Source organism: Enhydra lutris, unplaced genomic scaffold (assembly GCF_002288905.1).
Source record: "Enhydra lutris kenyoni isolate GAN:26980312 unplaced genomic scaffold, ASM228890v2 scaffoldscaffold4, whole genome shotgun sequence".
Lineage (NCBI taxonomy): Eukaryota > Metazoa > Chordata > Mammalia > Carnivora > Mustelidae > Enhydra > Enhydra lutris.
Genome location: NW_019154088.1, coordinates 9,818,587 through 9,838,236, shown reverse-complemented (window position 1 = coordinate 9,838,236; position 19,650 = coordinate 9,818,587). Strand labels below are relative to the sequence as shown.

At 45.5% G+C, this 19,650-nt stretch overlaps 1 protein-coding gene across 3 annotated transcripts in view; it reads left to right on the top strand.

The window, feature by feature from the left end:
• The window catches only part of LOC111158924 (INO80 complex subunit), a 133,035-nt gene extending 116,383 nt beyond the window's left edge, over window positions 1-16,652 (top strand). For 2 of the 3 annotated variants that reach the window (XM_022521266.1, XM_022521257.1), the window contains 8 exons: window positions 496-568; window positions 7,409-7,567; window positions 8,335-8,437; window positions 9,214-9,302; window positions 11,617-11,772; window positions 12,078-12,237; window positions 12,946-13,161; window positions 15,075-16,652. In XM_022521266.1, the coding sequence (XP_022376974.1) occupies window positions 496-568; window positions 7,409-7,567; window positions 8,335-8,437; window positions 9,214-9,302; window positions 11,617-11,772; window positions 12,078-12,237; window positions 12,946-13,161; window positions 15,075-15,292 (1,174 nt within the window). In that variant the 3' untranslated portion in view covers window positions 15,293-16,652. The remainder of the gene's footprint in view (window positions 1-495; window positions 569-7,408; window positions 7,568-8,334; window positions 8,438-9,213; window positions 9,303-11,616; window positions 11,773-12,077; window positions 12,238-12,945; window positions 13,162-15,074) is intronic. The other variant, XM_022521275.1, reaches the window with a different exon arrangement.
• The last annotated feature ends 2,998 nt before the right edge of the window (window positions 16,653-19,650 follow it).

Sequence of the window (19,650 nt, the reverse complement as noted above, 5' to 3'; positions counted from 1 at the left end):
GTCCTGACCTCAGGGTCATTTTTCTGGGACTGATTTTATTCTTCTGAAAATGAGTGCTTTGGGAATTATAATCGTTAGTTTCCACATTATTGGTAGTCATGATTCCTGGGGGAAGCGCCAAGGAATACTGGTTTTTGTACCCTCTGTGTGAACTTCGAATGGTTTGACTTGTTTGAACTATGACTATTATATAGCTACTTCCATGATCCCATGTTTTTCTGTTAACGTTTGCTACATATTTATAATTATACTGCCTATCAGTCCATTAGTGTTAGTAGGCAGCAGAAGTATATCTGCGCATTAGAAGATGACAACCATGATTTCATTTGAACATCAGAGCATCTTGGTACAGTGTGTCAAGAAATGTGGATCAGGCCTGGGCAACCCTTTCTAGTTCTGGACACCACTCTGTTTTCAGAAATCCCTGTCTATTGCCACATGCTTTCTTTCTCTTGTAGTAGTCCCTCTTAACATATCTTCTTCCCTTTTCTACAGGAATGACATCTTTGTGTTCCTGCTAAGCACACGAGCTGGAGGACTTGGTATCAATCTCACTGCCGCAGATACAGTGAGTAATGAGAGCACAACATACCAGATATGCAGGTTTTAAATATGTTGTTCAGTTGGTATTACCCTTTGCTTTGGGTCACACTTTTTATTTCTTTGCCTCATTATGTTTAAAAGATAATAGTTGCATTTTGGCTGGAACTAGGACATTTTAGCTTTCCTTCTGGACTTTGCTGTCCATTCTGTGTGAATAGGTTTCTTACACATTCATTTAACAAATATTTAGTGAATGCCAACTATGTGTCCAATATTGTTCTAAACACTTGGAATACCTCAGTGAATAAACAGATTTAAATAATCTGGCTGGGTTAACAATTTGTTTTTAGGAGCTATAACTAAACAAATCAGAAATGATTGTTTTATTGCTTTTATGCATTATTCCACCATGGGAAAAACTCATGTTTTTTTATCCCAAACTTCGAAAGGTGATTACCAATGAAATTGTTAATTTTAAAAATGAAGACATTGTATCAAAATTATTTATCCTTTCATACCCAGCCTCCTTGGAAGAATACTTCAGTTGACTGAAGTGGAAAAGAACATTCCTTTTGAATCTCAGAATTTTTCCCAGTGTTCAAATATATTTAATAACAATTTCAGTAACCTTGAGACATAAAAATGCATATGAAATTGTTTTGTAGCATGTAATGGCTCTAAGAATGTCATTTTATGTGGCTACTGTGGTGCTTCTTTGTGAAATATAGAGCATGAAAATTCCCAGAAACGGGAGGAGGATGCAAACCCTGTAGAGTCATGGAGAAATATGGTAGAAGGGGGAGAAGAGTCGTGAATAGACTCACAAGCTACAGAGCTAGAACTAGAGCCCATGTTCCCTAGTCTGCACCCCTAGGCTATGTCCACTCTCTCTCCTTATTAACTACTATACTGTAAGGCTACCCGACCTCAAGAAAGAGAAGCAGATTCTGTAACATCACTAAGTAGAATATTAATACAGAACTCAGCTGTACCTTCCTTGGCATGTAAAGCTCATCAGCCAGTTAACCAGGTTTGGACAAGGCTCCAGGGCCTGAGGACTGCTGGAAGCGTCGCTGGGTAGATGCTAGATCTAAAATACCCATCATCAGCTTCGGTCATCTTAAGGGAAGGCTGTCATTGGTGGTTGCTATGTTGTGGGTTCTCTGTCGTGGTGGCTCACTTGATGTCACATCAGAGAACAGAAATTTGGCTTTCTCTTTACTCCTTGGTTCTCAGCTCTATTTTTTAAGCATTCCATACTGTCCTAACTTAGTCATACTCTCAATGTGAGTACAGGAGTCACCACTTTCTCCTAGTGAATCTTTTGGAGTCCAGTCTCAGCCCCCAGCCCCATATTAATTATCTTGGTTTACTTACACCCTTCTTTGTTAACCATGCCACTCTGTTTGCTTCAAACTCTCAGGGAGTCTACATCATCTTACAAGACAAAGGATAAGCTCCTTTACATGGCACACAGTGCCCTTTATTTTGTGGCTTTTATCCTTTTCAGTCTAACTGCCAGACCCCTTCCCAAAATTTATGTTCCAGAAGTAATGATTGACTTTTTGTGCCTGGACGTACCATACTGTATTACACTGCTGCGCGAACTCTTTGCTCAGCACCTTTTCCACCTGGTAAACTTCTGTTTTTTCTTCAAGACACCATTCATGATTGGGGGTGGTTGTTTTATGTGCGCTGGCGTAGCTTCTCTGATAAGGTGACACTTGAGCCAAGATCTAAAGAAAGTAAGAAAGCAAGCCAAGCATGTATCTGGCAGAAAGAAGAGCATTCCGGGCAGAAGAGATAAGTGCAAAGCCCTGCGGCGAGAACATGCTTGGCGTGATCGGACCACAGCGAGCAGCCGTTTGTAGGTGAAACAGAACGGATGAGCAGGAGAGGCTGCCAGATAAGTGTTGTGAAGCAGATCGTGGAAGGCTTCACGGGCCGTAAGACTTTTGAGGTGGGAGGCCCCTGGAAGCATTTGAACAGAGCGGTAACTTGATTTGGCTTGAGTTTTAAATGTATCCCTCTGGTTTTGGGGGAGTAGTGTGGGAAGACCTACAAGGAGAAAGGTAGAAGCAGGAAGTTCAGGTAGGAGTTAGACACTACGTGATGGTGACTTGGACAGGAGTTGAAGCAGTGGAGGCGGGCAGAAATAATAGGAATTGCCATGTGTTTTGGAGGCACAGGCTACTACTGCTACGTTGGATGTGGAATATGTAGGAGGTGTCAAAGAAAACTCCAAGATGTTTGACTTAGGCACCTGGAATGATGGAGACATCAATTACCAATTAAAGGGAAGATGCTGGGAGGAACGGGTTTGAGAGGAGAAATTGAGAGTTTGGTTTGGGGTGTATTCAGTTCAAGATTCTTAGCAAACATTGAAGGGCAAGGTCACCCAGGCAGCAGGGTCTGGAGTTCAGTAGAAAGCATAAGTTCATGTAATTAAAATGCATCTCAGCCTGCCTGTCTCAGGTTTGGTCTGTGGTTTCTTAAGTAGTTATTGGAGCGTCTGGGTGGCTCAGTCAGTTAAACTTGATTTTGGCTCAGGTCATAATCTCAGGGTCTGCTCACTGGTGGACAGTGCGGTCTGCTTGTCTCCCTCTCCCTCTGCCCCCCCCAAGCTCATTTGCACGCTCTTTCTCTTTTGCAAATAAATAAATCTTTAAAAAGGGGCGGGATAGTTCTTCTAGTCATTTATTTGCATAGTCAAGAAAAAAACAGATTTGAGCAAGGAAATCCTGCTTTATGCTTCCAGTATTCACATAATTTGCCCTGTGGAGGTTAGGAGCTCCTGCCAGCCACAGAGAAACAAAGTAGGCTGAACCCATCCCTGGAGGAGTAGAGGTAGGAATTCCCTTTTCATCCTAGGAACTAGAGAGAAAGGACTCTGAATGTTCTGAGTTCCTAGTTCCAAAGTAATTTACATTTAATTTTGAGGGGAAGGCTTTGGGGACCTACTTGTAAATCAGAACCTCCTGGAATACTTCTCAGTACCTCAAGATTGAAATGAATTTCTAGGTTATGCTTTGTGTGAAGTCAGTGTGTGTGTGTGTGAGAGAGAGAGAGAGAGAGAGCGAGAGAGAGAGAGAGAGAGAGAGAGAGAGAGATTAGAGAAACAATAGGCTTAACTGCTTGCTTGGCATTCTTCCTTTGTCCTAAGATTTATTTAGCTTTGGAAGATTCCCCAGAACCATTTATGGACAAGGAAGAGGTTAGTCAGCCTAAGATGTCAGGAAAAACTTAATGTCTTATGATTGAAAATGCATATATAAACGTGTATTTTGTAAACAGTGGGACTCTGGCCCACTCTGTTAGTTAAAAACAAGATTTTAGCATGTGATTAATGGCCCCTTATTGTTTTGTTCTTTGTATATTTTTCCTAAAGTAGGGATCTCTTTGCATTTGTCTGTCTTTAGTGAGGGGTTGTTATAAACTGCGCTGTTTGTTTTGTTCTTGTATCAGTCCTGTTTTAAATGCTCACATGTAGAGAAAGAAGGAGGAGCTTTTCTCTCTTGGTGGCAATGTGAGAATTCTTCTATGTCCCATGAGAGAACATGGGACAGACAGCTTTCAGCCCTCCCAGGGCTGAGCTCCCACCAATTCTCTTGGGTGAGAGTTTCACCCTCCAAGCGTTGGTCCAACTTTTCCCAGTTCCTCTCGAAATGTTCCTGTTTTCTATTTCACTCCCTCATTCCCTGCAACTCCCTCTCATTGACCTATAAAGCCAGTGCCTCCACCCCTCCTCAGCTGTCACCTCCCTCTCCCCTCATGCCGTCCAGCTTGGCATAGACAGCTTCACAAAGGTGCTGACTCTTAATACATTTCCCCTTAGTCATTGCTGGGCCATGCTTTGTGGCCATCCTTTGATTTGCTTTCATCTTTACTGGCTAAGGTAGTTGTTCTTATGCTTTAATTGTTACTTGTTTTTCTCTAGAATGTCTCACTGAGCTCCATAAACCTGAATACCGAATCTAGGTATCCTCACTTTCCCACTGTGGTGGGCATTGTCTCCCCCAGCCCCCCTCTTCTCCGCCCCCAGTTCAAGTCCTGATTGATTTAGTGTTTACTTCGTTGTCAGGTTAGATGATAACCTTCTATCTGGCTTGGTTTTTAGTTCTCCCATTCGTGTTTTAACTTACCTAGCTTGTGGATACGTCATACTTTTTCCTGATAAGTATTTTTCTTAACAAAATCTTATTTTATTCAAGTCCTCCCAAATTCCCCACCTCTTTTAACCCATTTAAATGATAATTAGTCACTAAATGTGGGAGTTGTTTTGAAGTTAAATTGCCAACCTGTCCCCTTAGCTTTAATTTTTTTTACCTTTTATGAGCTCAGAAAACCTAAGTTGAATCGGATTTGGTTGCCACTGACACTTCCAGGAAAAAATGTGAATGTTAAGAAAGCACCTATGAAATGATTCATAATATAGAACTTCCCATTATAAATTCCTGCTGTACCATTGCCTCAGGCTCAGGTAACTAACTAAGGGTACTGTCTTTTGGATGAGACATCAACTGTCATTTTCCAATAATAGTCATTTTAGATGTGTTGAGCAAGTAGTGTTTCTCCCCTATCCAATCAGAGGCCTCCGTTACATTAACTCCGTCTTCTCGTCCTTGTTCTCTCTGAAAGTTTAAAGTAGATTTTCTACAATTTTGCATATCCTGTTGAATCTCCAAAATATCCTGTCATCAGGTTTGCTCTGCTCCTTTACAAATGTAAGCATTGTGTGCTTCGAAATCCTAGGTCTATGGACACTGTGGATTAGCAGTAAGTTTTCACAATGATTTTCTTTTCTTTGGCAGGCAATTAGTAATTTTCTCCCCGAGGATTCTGATTGATGCTAAAAATTGTGGGATTATACCTCATGTAAAAGCAAGACAAAAGATGCAGCATCAGAAAGAGCCAGTGGGGGTTTTCCTATTGTAGGCAATAGTGTTGAAAATGCTGATGCCTTTTGTCCATCTTCACTCAAAGTCTGAATTCTGCAGAGAATGGCAGAATTGTGTCCAATTTTAAATGAGAGAACAAATAAATTACTTCAGAGTGAACCACTCAGTTTACATTTTTAGGCTTGGTCTAGTGTTGATCAGTCCCCTTAGAGATTCTAATATTAATCGACTAGTATTTGTGGCATTCTCCTTTGCACTGATGGATGCTCTCTGTCCTACAATATGATTAGATAGATTTTTAAAATAATACACATGAAATAATTGGACACCCATAGAAGATAGTGATTAAGTGAGAACTTGGGCCAGGATAGGCAATGCAAGGTATTGTTAATAGTGCAGGTTGTGGAAGGAGCCTGTTAGGACTCAGGCCAGTCTCTTCCTGATTGATAAAGGAAACACACAAGGTTTGTGTGAAAATTTAGTGACCTATGTATGCACACTAGTGCCAGATACATTGTAAGTGCTGAACAGATTTTCACCATTATTATTTCTAGTAGGAATCCATGAGGAATAGGGAAAAGGGACATTGTTACAGGCAGGAGAAATCAGGGAGGCCTTCTTGAACGTGGGAAGATTGAATCAGACCTTAAAGGACCAATAGAGAAGAATTGAGGGTCTACAGGTCAGAAAAAAAGCTTAAGCAAAAAGTGGTGCAGACAGTCATAAGTGAGGAGCACTGAAGAGACCTCTCTAACAGAAAGGAAAGGACATGTTTATTTTAGAAAAGAATAGAAATGAAGTTGGCTTAGTATAGCAGGACCTGATTGTTGAGGGGAGTTTGGGCTTGATGTGTTACCGCGTAACTGGCAGGGAAATAGAGTGGGCTAGAGTGGTACCCAAAGTAGACTGAAAAAAAGAGAGACTGAACTCTTGAAAGCCTGCTGGTCTGACAGTGGCAGCGAGCCAGGTGTAGGTGATAAGGTCCCAGTCCAGGATAGGGACAGTGGGACTGTAAAAATGAGAGGTTCATTCTGAAGAAGCAGTGGCTGGATTTGGTGACTTGCTTGAACATGGATGAGGACACATGAGGACTATTTGGAACTGGCTTTCTTTTAGGAAGTCTCCTGTATTGAATAGTAGCCTCAGGGCTGAGGACCCAGGAGTCTTTTGGCTGTAGGATCACTTGTGGGGGAGAGGAGAGTACATTCTGCTGTTCTTTATGTTTGTTGTTCAGCAAACCAGAAGTAGCTTCTAGGAAACCTTTAAATGTTTCTTTGCTGAATTCAAGGGATAGGAAATAGGAGTCGGGAGAATGCCAGGAAAGCTATGCCTATCCCTTACCATAGTAGACTAAGTGTTAAAGAGAAGGCTTTCAGAGATGCCGGGCTGGCTCAGTTGGAAGAACATGCAGCTCTTGAACTTGGGGTCATGAGTTCAAAGTCTACACTGAGGGTAGAAATTGCTTAAATAAATACATGAAAACTTTAAAAAAGAGAGGAAGAGAGAGAGAAGGTTTTCATATTCCCCCACCTCATAGGCCTACCAGGTACTTAGGATCTGTGATCTTAGATAAATTCTGTAATTTCCGTGTGTCTCAGTTTCCTCATCTATAAAATGGGAGTCTTAATAGTACCTAAATCATAGTGATATGGGATTTAAGTGAATTAATACACATAAAGCAACTAGAACAGTGACTGGCACATAGTGAGCACTAAGTATTAGGTAACTATTAATATTATTGCTGTTCCCTCTTTTTAAATCAAAATCGGGGCAGGGAGGTGGGGGAGCTAGAGTATGTCTCTTTTGCCCAAGGCAAGTGAAAGACTGGCTTGGTTTTTATGAGTAGATGTGCATTCATCTTAACGCCCTTAATGCAGGGGCTGCAAGTGGCTGGCTTGCCCTCGGAATTCCTGGTCTTGCCATAAGAGTGCCTCAGTCTTTGATGTATTCTTGTTCTGCCCGTGCAGGTGATTTTTTATGATAGTGACTGGAACCCCACTGTGGACCAACAGGCCATGGACAGGGCCCACCGCTTGGGACAGACAAAGCAGGTTACCGTGTACCGGCTCATCTGTAAAGGCACCATTGAAGAGCGCATTCTACAGAGAGCCAAGGAGAAGAGTGAGGTAAGCAGCAGGCTTAGGAAGTAGTACAGTGGTGGAGAAGCTGGAAAGTCAGCCGCGTGTACTGGGCTAAGACTCTTGCCTTCCATGGGTCAGGAGGGGATGAAAAGTTCTTCTGAACAGGAAATAAAATCAAGTCCTATACTGCCCTGGCTGTTCATTCCTCACCCCTTTTCTGTCCGAATGGTGTCTACAGGCTAGATAGGGCTGTGGTTCGTGGGAGGGTGACACCATTCATGGCTCTCCTGTTTCACATACTTTCCCATTCAGGGGAAGAAAGAATGACATTTGAGCTCTCTTCCTAGTACTCTCAATTTGACAATCTCTAAGTTGTATGCCAGATTTGCTAGTTTCCTTGATTTCTTTTCTTTTTTTTTTTTTTTTAAGATTTTATTTATTTATTTGACAGAAATCACAGGTAGGCAGAGAGAGAGGAAGGGAAGCAGGCTCCCTGCTGAGCAGAGGCTCGATCCCAGGACCCAGGGATCACGACCTGAGCCAAAGGCAGAGGCTTTAACCCACTGAGCCACCCAGGTGCCCCTTCATATTGATTTCAATATTATTGGATCTTCTAGCTATCAATTAGCAGTCCCAAGCAAAAGTAGTTTTCATTGTTCTTTCTGTTGGATATATAATCTGGATGAGCTTGTGAGATAAATGAGAATCCAAGTGCCAGAGGAGCAGATTGAGAAAGATGTCGCCTTCTTTCTGGATATTAGCCATAAGAGAATGGGTGCCTGCTGGTAATATTTTGATCTGCTTTGGTATAGATTCAGCGGATGGTGATTTCTGGTGGGAACTTCAAACCAGATACTTTGAAACCCAAAGAGGTGGTTAGTCTTCTTCTGGATGATGAAGAGCTGGAGAAGAAATGTACGTACTCTGTACCTCTTACTAAAGCTCTCTCTTCCCTACAGAAGATTTTTCTCTGTCCCCTCCCATCCAAAAATGATAGGGCTCCTTGGCTGTGTGCTAAGGGTAAGCAAAGCCAAAGACTATATTTGGGGAGACATGTTTTTCATGTTAATAAGTTATATTAAAACCCAAACAAGAATGTGTTATGGAGTAGAAGGCAAAACTCAATTTGTTTTAAAAGTACTATGACTTTGAATAAATTTGCATCAGGGAGGCTATATCCCTAGACTCCTCAGCAGTAATGAATTTACTCTGTTCTGTCTAAAGAAATGTTTTTATGGAGAAGTTGGGAGAAACACACTGCTATAGCACTTCTCCCATGTATGGCTGACTTTGAGAACAGTTGGTTTCAGAATTACCTTGTGAGCCTCTGGGGATGTCAGCATCACATCAAGGAAGTATGTCTTACAGTGCTCACATTTGCCACCACCTTCTAAAACCCTTTCAGGACTCTGCAACCGTATTAAAAGGTTGAAAAGAAAAGAAGAAAGAATAAAGTCAAGAAATGGACCATGACAGTTTAACTGAATGATGGTTTGAACCCACAAACTATTAAAAATCCAAGAACTCTGTTCCCTTTCCATGTTAAAAAACCAGTTAATCTGCCCTAGACAGAAATCCTATCCTAGAACATAAATACCAGAGGATGTGGCCAACTTAATTTCAGAGAAGGAGGATTCTGATTCCCACAGGCACTTCATCAGATCTTCACATCTTTTTAATTTTCTTGTTAGTGAGACTGCGGCAAGAAGAGAAACGGCAGCAGGAGGAAACCAACCGAGTCAAAGAACGCAAGCGCAAGCGGGAAAAGTATGCAGAGAAGGTATCTCAGGGTTTGGGTGGCCATCAGGGACTGGTAGGGGACAGGGCAGTGCTTTAAAAAAGGCTTTGGGTCCATGGCTTATCATCTTGGTTACTGGTTGGTATCCAGCTTCAGCTCTGTATGCGGTGAGTCGTAGTTCTGTGCTGATTGACATTTGACCAGGAGAAATGTGGCCTTGGTAGACCAGTAGTCCCCACACAGACCTACCTTGTTTGGTCACATGGAATTCTGGAAACTATTTGTTGGAGCTGTTGGAAAGCATCGGGCTAAATGTGGATGAGATGGATCTTAACTTACATTATCAGATTCCACAGAATCTTAGAAAGGGCCTGAGAGGTCATTATATCCAGTCCTACCTTAATTCTGCTGGTGTTCCATTCAGTGTCATCTGCTATCGGCAAAAGAAATCACTGGCCAGTCTGTTCATCTTTTTTTCTCTAATTTATACCAAAGATTAGAGCTGGTTTTTGTCTCCCTTCTGACAATTCCCACTTAACCCCACCAGGCCAACTGCAAAGTGGAATGTAGTTCCCCTTACATTTCTCCCTGTCTTGCTGTTTCTGCCAGAGTTTTATTTCAGTGATCCTTATTCCTGGTCTTTACTGAGAAGTGAACCCAAGTGAGGCTTTCAGGATTTATTCTTGTTTCAGGAGTCAGCCCATTGGTTCCGACCAGGTTCCCAGACTTTAACACTGAAGTATTGTTAGTTCAGAACCACTTTACTACCTTCCAGAAAGTACTTCCTAATATTTTCTAGTGGATTTGGTTTACCTTTGAGTCGTGCTGCCCTTCCCACTTTGATCAGCCCTAGTCTTGGAAAAGATAGCTACCATGGGCTTCAGGCATATGGATCCCTCTGGGTCCTCAGGCCAACCAGTTGTCCAGGCTTCATTTCCATGGACTTCGATTTGTCTGAAGCCTATTGTCTGGCCACATGTTAACACTGATTCTGTAATAAGTGGAGGTTGAGTTCTTCCCCTTATCCAAGCTTGTGTTGGACCTCATGTCCCTTGTCCCTTTGGCCATATGACCTTGACTGATGGTCAGCAGCCTAGGAGCTTGTCTGTATGACTTGACCATCTTCCAGTAGATATACCAACTCTTCCTTTTGTAAAATCCACACCCTCATCTGTACCTTCTACTAAGCAGAACTGTCTCTAACCTGAAGGATGCCCTGGTACTCACTATATCAAAGTTGAAAATCCAGGAACTGTGACTTCACCCACAAATATCTAACCCATTACTTACTACTATTTAGAATTAAAATAGCTTTAATATTCAGAAACAACATCAAAGAAGAAAAGATGGGGTTTGTTTTTTATTTGTTCATTTGTTTTTTTAGCCCAAGTTCAGTAAATTTACTTTGCAATACAGTTGATATCATGAGCATTATTGAGCCAACAGGACATCAAAATAAAAAGCTGTCTAAAGTTAAAGGCACAGTACATTAACAAACAAATAACCCTCAGTCACGAAATTATAAATGCAGTTTGGAATGGAGGTTGGCAGGAGGGGAGTTAATCCAGACTACAACAATGAAGTCCTTGAACCACAGAAGGTAGTTTTCTAATACAGAGTGTTATAGGGTTTACTGAGTTTGCATCAGAAGCCATCCCTGCTCTGAGTAAAGAAATTTCAGATAAACATCCAGTGGTAGTATAAACCACACAAAGACATTAACCCTGATGTAGGAGTGAGTACAAATGCCGTTAGATGCAGTGAGTGGATGTGATTCCCAGAATTTTCTAAGCACATTCTGCGATTTCAGGTTCCTAATCTGTAACAGAGCCCTAGATAGTTCTAGACCTGCTTAATGTAGCTCAACCCATAAGCATTTACATGTAAACTGAGAAAGTAATGACAAAAGCAACCCATTATTTCTTGGGTATGATAAGAATCTTTGTCCTCCTTATGCATACTTAAAAAGAAGGCAGAATGAAAACAGATGTGCAGAAAATACACTAAAGGCACTGGGCCTCCCTCTTGGAGGACCGAATCAGTTCCATCCCTGTGAGTGCTGTGGCTCAGACGTGCCCCTCAAGGGTCAGGCTTTGTGCAGCCCTGATGCAGTATGACGGGCCGCCTTGCAGCTCTGTATGACTGGGGTAGAATATGCATAAATTCTTCTTAAGCTTTTCCTTTCCTCCTTCCCTAGGAGTTTTTTCCTTCCTTAAAAGTATGCTAATGGGGGGGGGGGACCTGCAAGTTTACAGAGAGTCAGATTTCTGTCATCACTCACTTTCTTTTCCAACCCCTTTTCTTTTGGTGCCTATCTTCATGCTTTTTCCAAATTTCTTGATTTGTGTGTTCCCAGAAGAAAAAGGAAGATGAATTGGATGGGAAAAGGAGAAAGGAGGGTGTGAACCTAGTGATCCCATTTGTTCCCTCGGCTGATAACTCCAACCTCTCTGCTGACGGGGACGACTCCTTCATTAGCGTGGACTCGGCCATGCCCAGCCCTTTCAGTGAGGTGAGGCTCCTCTTAGATGCCTTCATCCCAGCAGTGGGGACTATGTCCTGACCTGGTAGCCTTTGCTTCTCCTGGAGTTCTCCTGCCTTGGGGAAGGGGGCTGCACATGGAATCCATAAGGAAAAAAGGAAATGAGGACAGGCTGGCTTCTCTGGAGCCAGAGCAGGGAATTTCACCCTCAGGAATGAAGCCAGGCAGGAGAGGGAAATAGTGACAAGGGATAAGAAACACATCCTCACATGGGTCTGAGGGCCATGGGCTGTGGGCACCAAGAATGGTGGTGATCTCGACCCTTCCTCCTCCAGATCTCCATCAGCAGTGAGCTACACACCGGCTCCATCCCCCCTGACGAGAGCAGCAGTGATATGCTAGTCATCGTGGATGACCCAGCCTCCTCAGCGCCCCAGTCTCGGGCCACCAACTCTCCTGCCTCCGTAACAGGCTCCGTTTCAGATACTGTGAACGGTGAGTGGTACTAATGTCTCGTACAGCTTGGGCCTGGTCCAGTGCCTCAGGGAGAGGTGTTGGTTTTGTGCTGGATAAAGTCCCAACTCCTACGATCACGGCATTTTCTACTATCTGTGAAGAGTGGAGTGAAGGAAAAAGGAGAATTGATAGGCTTATTCTTTCACTAGCCCTGTCAAGTGAAAGGAAAAAGAACTTTATAAAGATTTCAAACTTCTTTGTTTTCTAGTCAGCCCTGTCTTTCATATTCCACCTTCATTTTTGCTAGTTTTTAATTAAAGTTTGCTTCTCTGGGCCTTTCTTCACTTCGGTCTGTGGGGCCCAGTGGTGCTATTTCTTGAGGAGCTCTAGCTTTAAAACTTGGGAGTAAAAGCTGACTCAACAAGGCAGGAACACATTGAAGTGCACAGGTGAACCACAGGCAGTACACGCCTGGGGTTCCTTTAGTAATGATCTAGTTTAAGGAAGAAATTCAGTTGTAATGCAACCACTCTTTTCGAATGAAAAGCACCTTAAGGAATCCGGCTGTGTTAGCCATTCAGAATTCTTACTAACTCTGTGACTCCTTGGCCCAACCATTAAATGGGGACGGATCCCTCCATGGGAATCCTAAAAACCCCGAGAGCCAGCCCTACCTGTCCTCGGAAGATTCTGTTAACATGTGAAGAGATTGACTCTTTTTCCCTCTTGGCCCATTTGTTCCCACAGGAATTTCCATTCAGGAAATGCCAGCTGCAGGACGTGGTCACTCAGCTCGAAGCCGAGGCCGCCCCAAAGGTTCAGGAAGCACAGCCAAAGGAGCAGGGAAAGGCCGGAGCAGGAAGTCCACCGCAGGCAGTGCTGCTGCAATGGCAGGAGCCAAAGCAGGGGCCGCGGCGGCCTCAGCAGCAGCCTATGCTGCATACGGGTACAATGTGTCTAAAGGTGCGGAGGCCCCCGGGGCAGGGGTGAGCTGTAGGCTCCATTCTGGAGAGGGACCATCTAGAGGGTCTGTGGAGTGGTCTGCCCAGAGAGCAGGTAGGGCACCCCCGGGGCCAGGAGGCTCCTTCCCGGAGGCCGCATTGGGTTTTGCTTCTGTGCTGAGCACTCCTGACTCTGCCCTTGCCCTTGTGACTTAGTACAGTTTCACCTTCAAAGTGGAAGTAACTACAAAGAGAGCTGAATTGCTGGACTATACTGCGTTAAATAATCATAGTTCTTCCTGCTTTGAGAACTGAAGTTTTTTCCAAGATGCATGTTTCAGTAATTATAGTTCAGTAATCGGGGCTAGCATCGTCTGCGTTCGCCACCACCCGCGCCGTGTGCGTGAGAGTGTAACACATGGCCCACTCTGGAGTGAGTAGTGGAAGTGAGAAGAGGGAGCCATCTGCGGACCGTGTTTAACAGCAGTGCACGATAGTGTGCGACAGAAAGGGGGAGGCCTTAATTGTAGCTGTAGCTCGGAAGAAGGAGGAAACCATGGACCTGAAGACAGAGTTACCAGGCTGTAATTCAGAAAGGAGGAGAAGGATGACAAAGGAAGGGGCATATCCAGGGCCACCGAGCAGGTCAGTCAGGCCGTGCTCAAGAGGGGCAGTCAGAGTCAAGAGTGGAAACACATGGCAGGACCTGATGGACAAGAGCTTCTCAGTGTGGGATGAGGAGCTCTGGAAGGCCAGAGAAGGGACGTGGCTGTGGTGAGCTCGGCATGTGGATCTTGATAAGCGCAGCCTGTAGGACAGCTGCGAGGGGTGCGAAGGGGATCGCCGTTTACCGCCTTGTTCACATTCACAGCCTGGTTTTGGTGTTTAGCTGAGAGTGTTGTAGCAGGTGTTGCCCATGACTGGATGGAAGGTGCTTAGTAAGTGTGAGTCCCCCTCCCCATCCTCCTGCGGCAGGAATCTTGGCTTTTATGGGTTTGTTCGTTCAATGAGTATGATATATACTAGCTTAGTCCAGCATTTCTTAAACTTTTGTCAGCTCATCACATCCTTGGAAAACAGCAATCTGTATCAGCAGTCAAGGCTGCCGTGGCAGGGTCTCACCCAGACAGGCAGAGCACAACACTCATCCGGCTTTCTTCTGGAGATCTGGTCTAAGAAGGGGCAGGAGGTGAAGGAGGCAGAATGTCACGAGGAAAATCGACAATGCTTGGTGACTGGGAATGGAAAAACCAGGGAGGGGACTGATGCAGAGATTCCCCAAGCAGCTCCACGGTGGATGGGAAGAGACAGTTGTGTGCCCACCAGGCACTCAGTACTCTTTCAGGATAGACCAGTCCGCAGGAAACAACTAAAGCAGATCAGACAGTATGTTAGGAGGTGTAAGTGGATTTGGCTCCTACAAGGAGGAAAGAGTTGTCACCCTGGGAGCCATCACTGAGGATGAGCAATTTGAACTGGGTCCCTGAAGTGGCAGAGCTTGGGGAATGGGGGACATCTTGTGAAGTAAAGGAGTGAATAGGAGCAGCTAATCACAAGTGGTGTCCCAAGAAGGAAGAAAGAATATGTAAGAAAATACATTAGTGCCTAAGAAGTTCCACGCCACCCTGCTTCCTTGGCTTCCCCACATTGTGTGACATGTTCTCTGCCCGTGAGCATCAAGGTGACATTTTACTCCTTGTGGGTGAGGTGACGTGGAGAAGCCTGAGGAGGTGTCGTTTTTCCCTGAAAAACACATCCCTCTTAACAGAAGAGACAGTTGACAGAAGAGCAAGCAAATGTGCTAGGAAGACGTTGGTAAGGAATGGGAGGGGCTGCCCACAAACTCACCTCCAGCAAGCACCAGTAACCAAGGCCGATCCCTGGGGCAGCTCGGACAGGTCTATACTCTACTTGTCTCTTTCTTCATCCCCACAGGAATCTCTGCCAGCAGTCCTCTGCAGACGTCTCTTGTTCGGCCTGCTGGCCTTGCTGACTTTGGACCTTCAAGCGCCTCTTCTCCCTTGAGTTCCCCTCTGAGCAAAGGAAATAATGTTCCTGGGACTCCCAAGAGCCTCCTCTTGACCAGCAGCCTAGCCCCAGACTCCCTGGTCCGGAAACAGGGCAAAGGCACCAACCCCTCCGGAGGACGGTAACCACCTGGACCCTCTAGCTTCCTTCAACCAAACCAGGGGCCAGAGTTATGGCCCGCACAAGGTCTTTGGATGGCTTGCCCGGTGCAGCGTCTTACATCCCAGTTCAGAGGGCAGAGATGACCAGTTGCAGCAAGGGAAGGACAGGCAGGTGGTTGGTGTGAGCACTTTTCTCACCTGTGTCTCAAGAGGAGTGCTCTGGGGGGCCTGTTAGGAAGAAGGCCCAAGGACAGAGATAGGCCTTGCAGCATCTCAAGTGAACTTGACAGCCACATTTTAAACCTCGCACTAAGGAAGGGCCTGACATAAACCCCCTTTAAATGCTCAGGCACACAGTCTCCCTCCCCATTCCACTTGGGCTCTGGCCATCTCCCTTGCAGAGGCTCTGCAAGTGCTATGAAGAACCTTCCATGGTGGAGACATCTCTTAGGGCTGTGATTTCCTGTAGGGCTAGGAAAGGAGGAAATCATGTATCTGGCATCCTCAGTCTTTGGGCAACTCCCCATGTCTCCAGATCCCATTTGCCAGAGTGTCAGCACCGAAGAGAACAGCGAGTGCGTGAGAAGGTTAGTGGCTCGTGAGGGTGGCACAGGCTAGAGGAGGCATGCCCGGAGGCACCTGTTTTCCCAGCATTTCCTCCCCTGTCCTGCATGGTTCACGCCAGAGAACCTTCAGGTCCCACCAGCAACCGTAGCAGCAGGTTCCACCCAAGGACTCCCAGAAGCCAGTAAAGAGACCAGGAGCCACCTTAATCAATAGGACATCCTCACTGCCCCTCTTGCAGACTCCCCTTGCCCTTCCTGAATGCACAGTCTCCCCACCCCTGCCCTTCAGCCCCCTGCTTGGCTGTATGCACTGTCTGTATTGCACTGAGAAAGGAAGGGACAGCAGGAGTGAGGCGGAGAGGATGGAGAAAGGGCAAAGCTGAGCACCAACCCTCCTGGCCCCAACTCCACCCGCCTGAGCTTGCTTCCCCCCAAGAGGGGCAAAGGGGTGGTGTTTGCATGGGAGGTGTTTCTGCCTGCCCCCAGCCTGATGTCCCTGGTGGAGCGGGTGCTTCCGGGCGGGCCAGCCTCTAATTTGCACACCTGAAAATCGCGGAATTGAGTTTAGACAGATTGATTTTTAAAACTTTTTTTTGGAGTAGGGGTGGTAGGGGAATCATTTAATTTAAATCATTAAGATTCTCCTGCCCAAACCCAGACTCTTGTGTACAGATACTATTTAGAGGGAATCAAAAAAATGCCAAGCCTTTTTTTCTCTTTGAATGTGCTGTCTATTTTTATAACTGAACTTGTACATATGTATAAAGAGAGACACATCTTTCTTTTACTAACTGGAGAAAAAAAAATCTTAAATAAAATGGAGTGAGATAATTTTATGTAAATCAGGATGTCTGTGGTCTTTGTAGCTGCCTCTTTTAGGGGCACATTAGGGTTCTTGGAGGAATGTGGCAGGGTAAAGGGGAACAGAGCCCCAACATTATTGCTGTGGTCGGAGAGGACAGGTCGTCATTGGGACAAGGAGTGCTGTGTGGGCATTTCCTCAGTGGCATTTTTAATCAGGCTTAGGAATTTGCCTGCAGCCATCAGAAAGGAGGTCTGACCAGTCACTGGCATGCCGAGGCCAAGGCCCACAGGGTGTGAGCTCCTTATGACTTAGGACCTAGACTCTAAGACTCAGGTGTGTATGGCTTGGTCTGGTCCACCATCAGGTAGCTTCATAGTGATAATCGGAACACTGACAGGTTCTTTCTCCAAAAACCACACATGAGAGGTGATCCTGGCAGTGTGTGATATGTCATATCCCCAATTAATAGGAAAACCTTTATGGTCCCAATTTCTTAAAATGGTGTGTGTGCACACAAATGTGTGATTATTTGGCCATTCCAGTGCACTGTGGGTCAGTTACAGCAGTGGAAATACTAACAAACTGTGAACGGAATTTGGTGTTCTCGTAGTTAGCAGTGCTTGTAAGAATCATGAATGAAAATAGTGAAATATGTTGCAATGATTCCAAAGACACCCACACTTTGAAAACAGCTTTCCGATCAGTTGGTAAAAGAGCAAGTTCCCAGCGGAGGCTGGCAATTGGTGTGTCTCTGATTGAGCGAAACACTGATATGCTCTTGCGTCACCTTCAAGCAGGGCTTATGCTGTTCCCAAGTATGCTGGCCATGTGGCCTCCCGGGCCTTGGCTCACCCTGCACACCTTTGGCCGGAGTGAGCTGGCTCCTGAGTAGCGGCTGCTCACGAAGTCACAGGGTCAGCCCTTGCTTCATTTTGTTGATCTCCAGTACCACTATCATACACGCTGGGTATGTTGTTTTCCCTGCTGCTGGTAAACATGACCCAGGCCTCACACAGAACAGACCACCATCCGTTTCCCAACTAACCATGCATGCTCTCTTGTCATCACCACTGTGGCTTGTGCTTACAACAAGCCCACTAGGATGGGTCCTCTCCAGTTCTCATTACTCAGCAAGGCCCCCAGTGACATTCCTGCTGGACCCTTGCCAAGGTTGACAGTGGCCACCTCTCTGGGGACCTGACAACTTGGATCCTGTCACAGCTTCGTCCAGAAGTGAGTAGGCTAATGCCTCTGCCTGAAAAGCATGTTAAGTTTTGGATTAGAGACCTCATCTCCTCGGTCCCCAAACATGCTACAGTATATACTCTCTTTTCACCCATTTTTAATCCAGTCCCTGAAGAAACACAGCTAACATTTCATAATGAGGAATGCTCACCGCCTTAATGTTCCTCCTCACCTGTCCCTCCCTCCCCTGAGGATAGATGGATGGGACTTGAATATTAAAAGTGAAGGCTTGAAGCTCATTAACCATCCCCAAGTTATATGACTCATGCTCTGTCTACCCACTTTCTGAAGACTTGTCCATCTCCCATGTGAGAGAGCCAAGCTCTTTTAGGAATGCAGGGAAGCAGTCCCCTAAATGGGAAAAAGGCTGGGGAGAGCTCCTGCCTGCTAAAGGAAGTGTCCCTCAGGAAGCCTGGAAGTCCAGGCCTTAGAGTGCAGGTCTGGCCTGGATCACAGTGAGAGCTGTCCTTTGGCCAGGCTCACCTCGCTGCATGAGTCAACTCGGGACGCTAGGTAAGTGAATATCAAGGTTGTGGGTCAGGATAAGCAGCCGTGAAAATGCAGGGTCTGTGGTGGGCTTACTATGCCAGCATCTGTGTATAGGGGTTTGTCAAGGCACCCAGGCCTCTGGGGACACACCAGATCTTGCTTGTGTCTGTCTAGTCCTGAGGTTGGGCTGAGCAGGAAGCAGGGCAAAGCGGACTGAGCAGTGAGCTGCATTTTTATGCACAGCATTGCCCTAGTGTCTGCCAATGTGTTCCATCTCTAGAGCCTTGATGGCTTGCAGGTGCAGTCTGCAGCCCTCACCAGTGCCACTCACAGAAGGCCATCTATCAGTAGAAACACATCTCCCTAGGGGCACCTGGCTGGCTGGGTCAGAAGAGCATATGACTCTTGATCTTAGGGTCCTGAGTTCAAGCCCCATGTTTGGGTATAGAGATTACTTAAAAATAGAAAATCTTAAGAAAAGAAACACCCCATCAATGCCAAACTAGATGCTGAGGCGAGATTTGTAAGTTTCAGCTGTCTTCCAAGTTTCAGAGCTCCTCAGATGTGTCTTGATATCTGTAGTGAGTAAGGAGCACGGGGGCGTGGCCAGTGCTGGTCTACTTTTACTGCCAGGCCAAGATTAGGTGTGGAGTTCAACTATAAAGAAAGAAAAGGATTTGAAACCTGAACCATCCCTTAAGGCAGTGTTTCCCAAACTTCATATGTGTGAGTCACCCTGGGATCTTGAGTCAAAGATTTGAGTTTTAGAAGGTCTGGGTGAGACGGGAGAGCGCATTTCTAACATGTCCCATGTGGTGGCCATGCTGCTAGTCCTTGGACAACACCTGACATAACAGGGCCTTCGAGCACCCTCTAGCCCTGCCAGTCAGAGGAAACTTACCTCTGTCTGGACCTCCCCATGCCAGCCAGAAAACCCTGTACAGGAAATACAATTTTATTCTCTGCCCAGTTCCACTGAATCCACCTGATGACAGAAAGAAAGCCCAGTGTTTCCAGGAAAATTCAGCCCCGTACGTAATGTTTCAGGAGTTTTTTTGTTTCTTTTGTTGTTCATTTTGAAACTGTCGATGATTTTTTTCCCTCACCCTTCTCCTCTGGGTGGCACCTCTGTTAGACATGTTAGGTACGCTAGCTCTCTGACCTGCGGCTCTTGCTCGGTCCCATGTGGCCGCTGGCAGCTACTGGAGGGTCTGTGATCCCTAGACTCATTGTTTTGTGCTGCCTGTCGTCTTACCATGGCCACCAGCCTCCTCAGG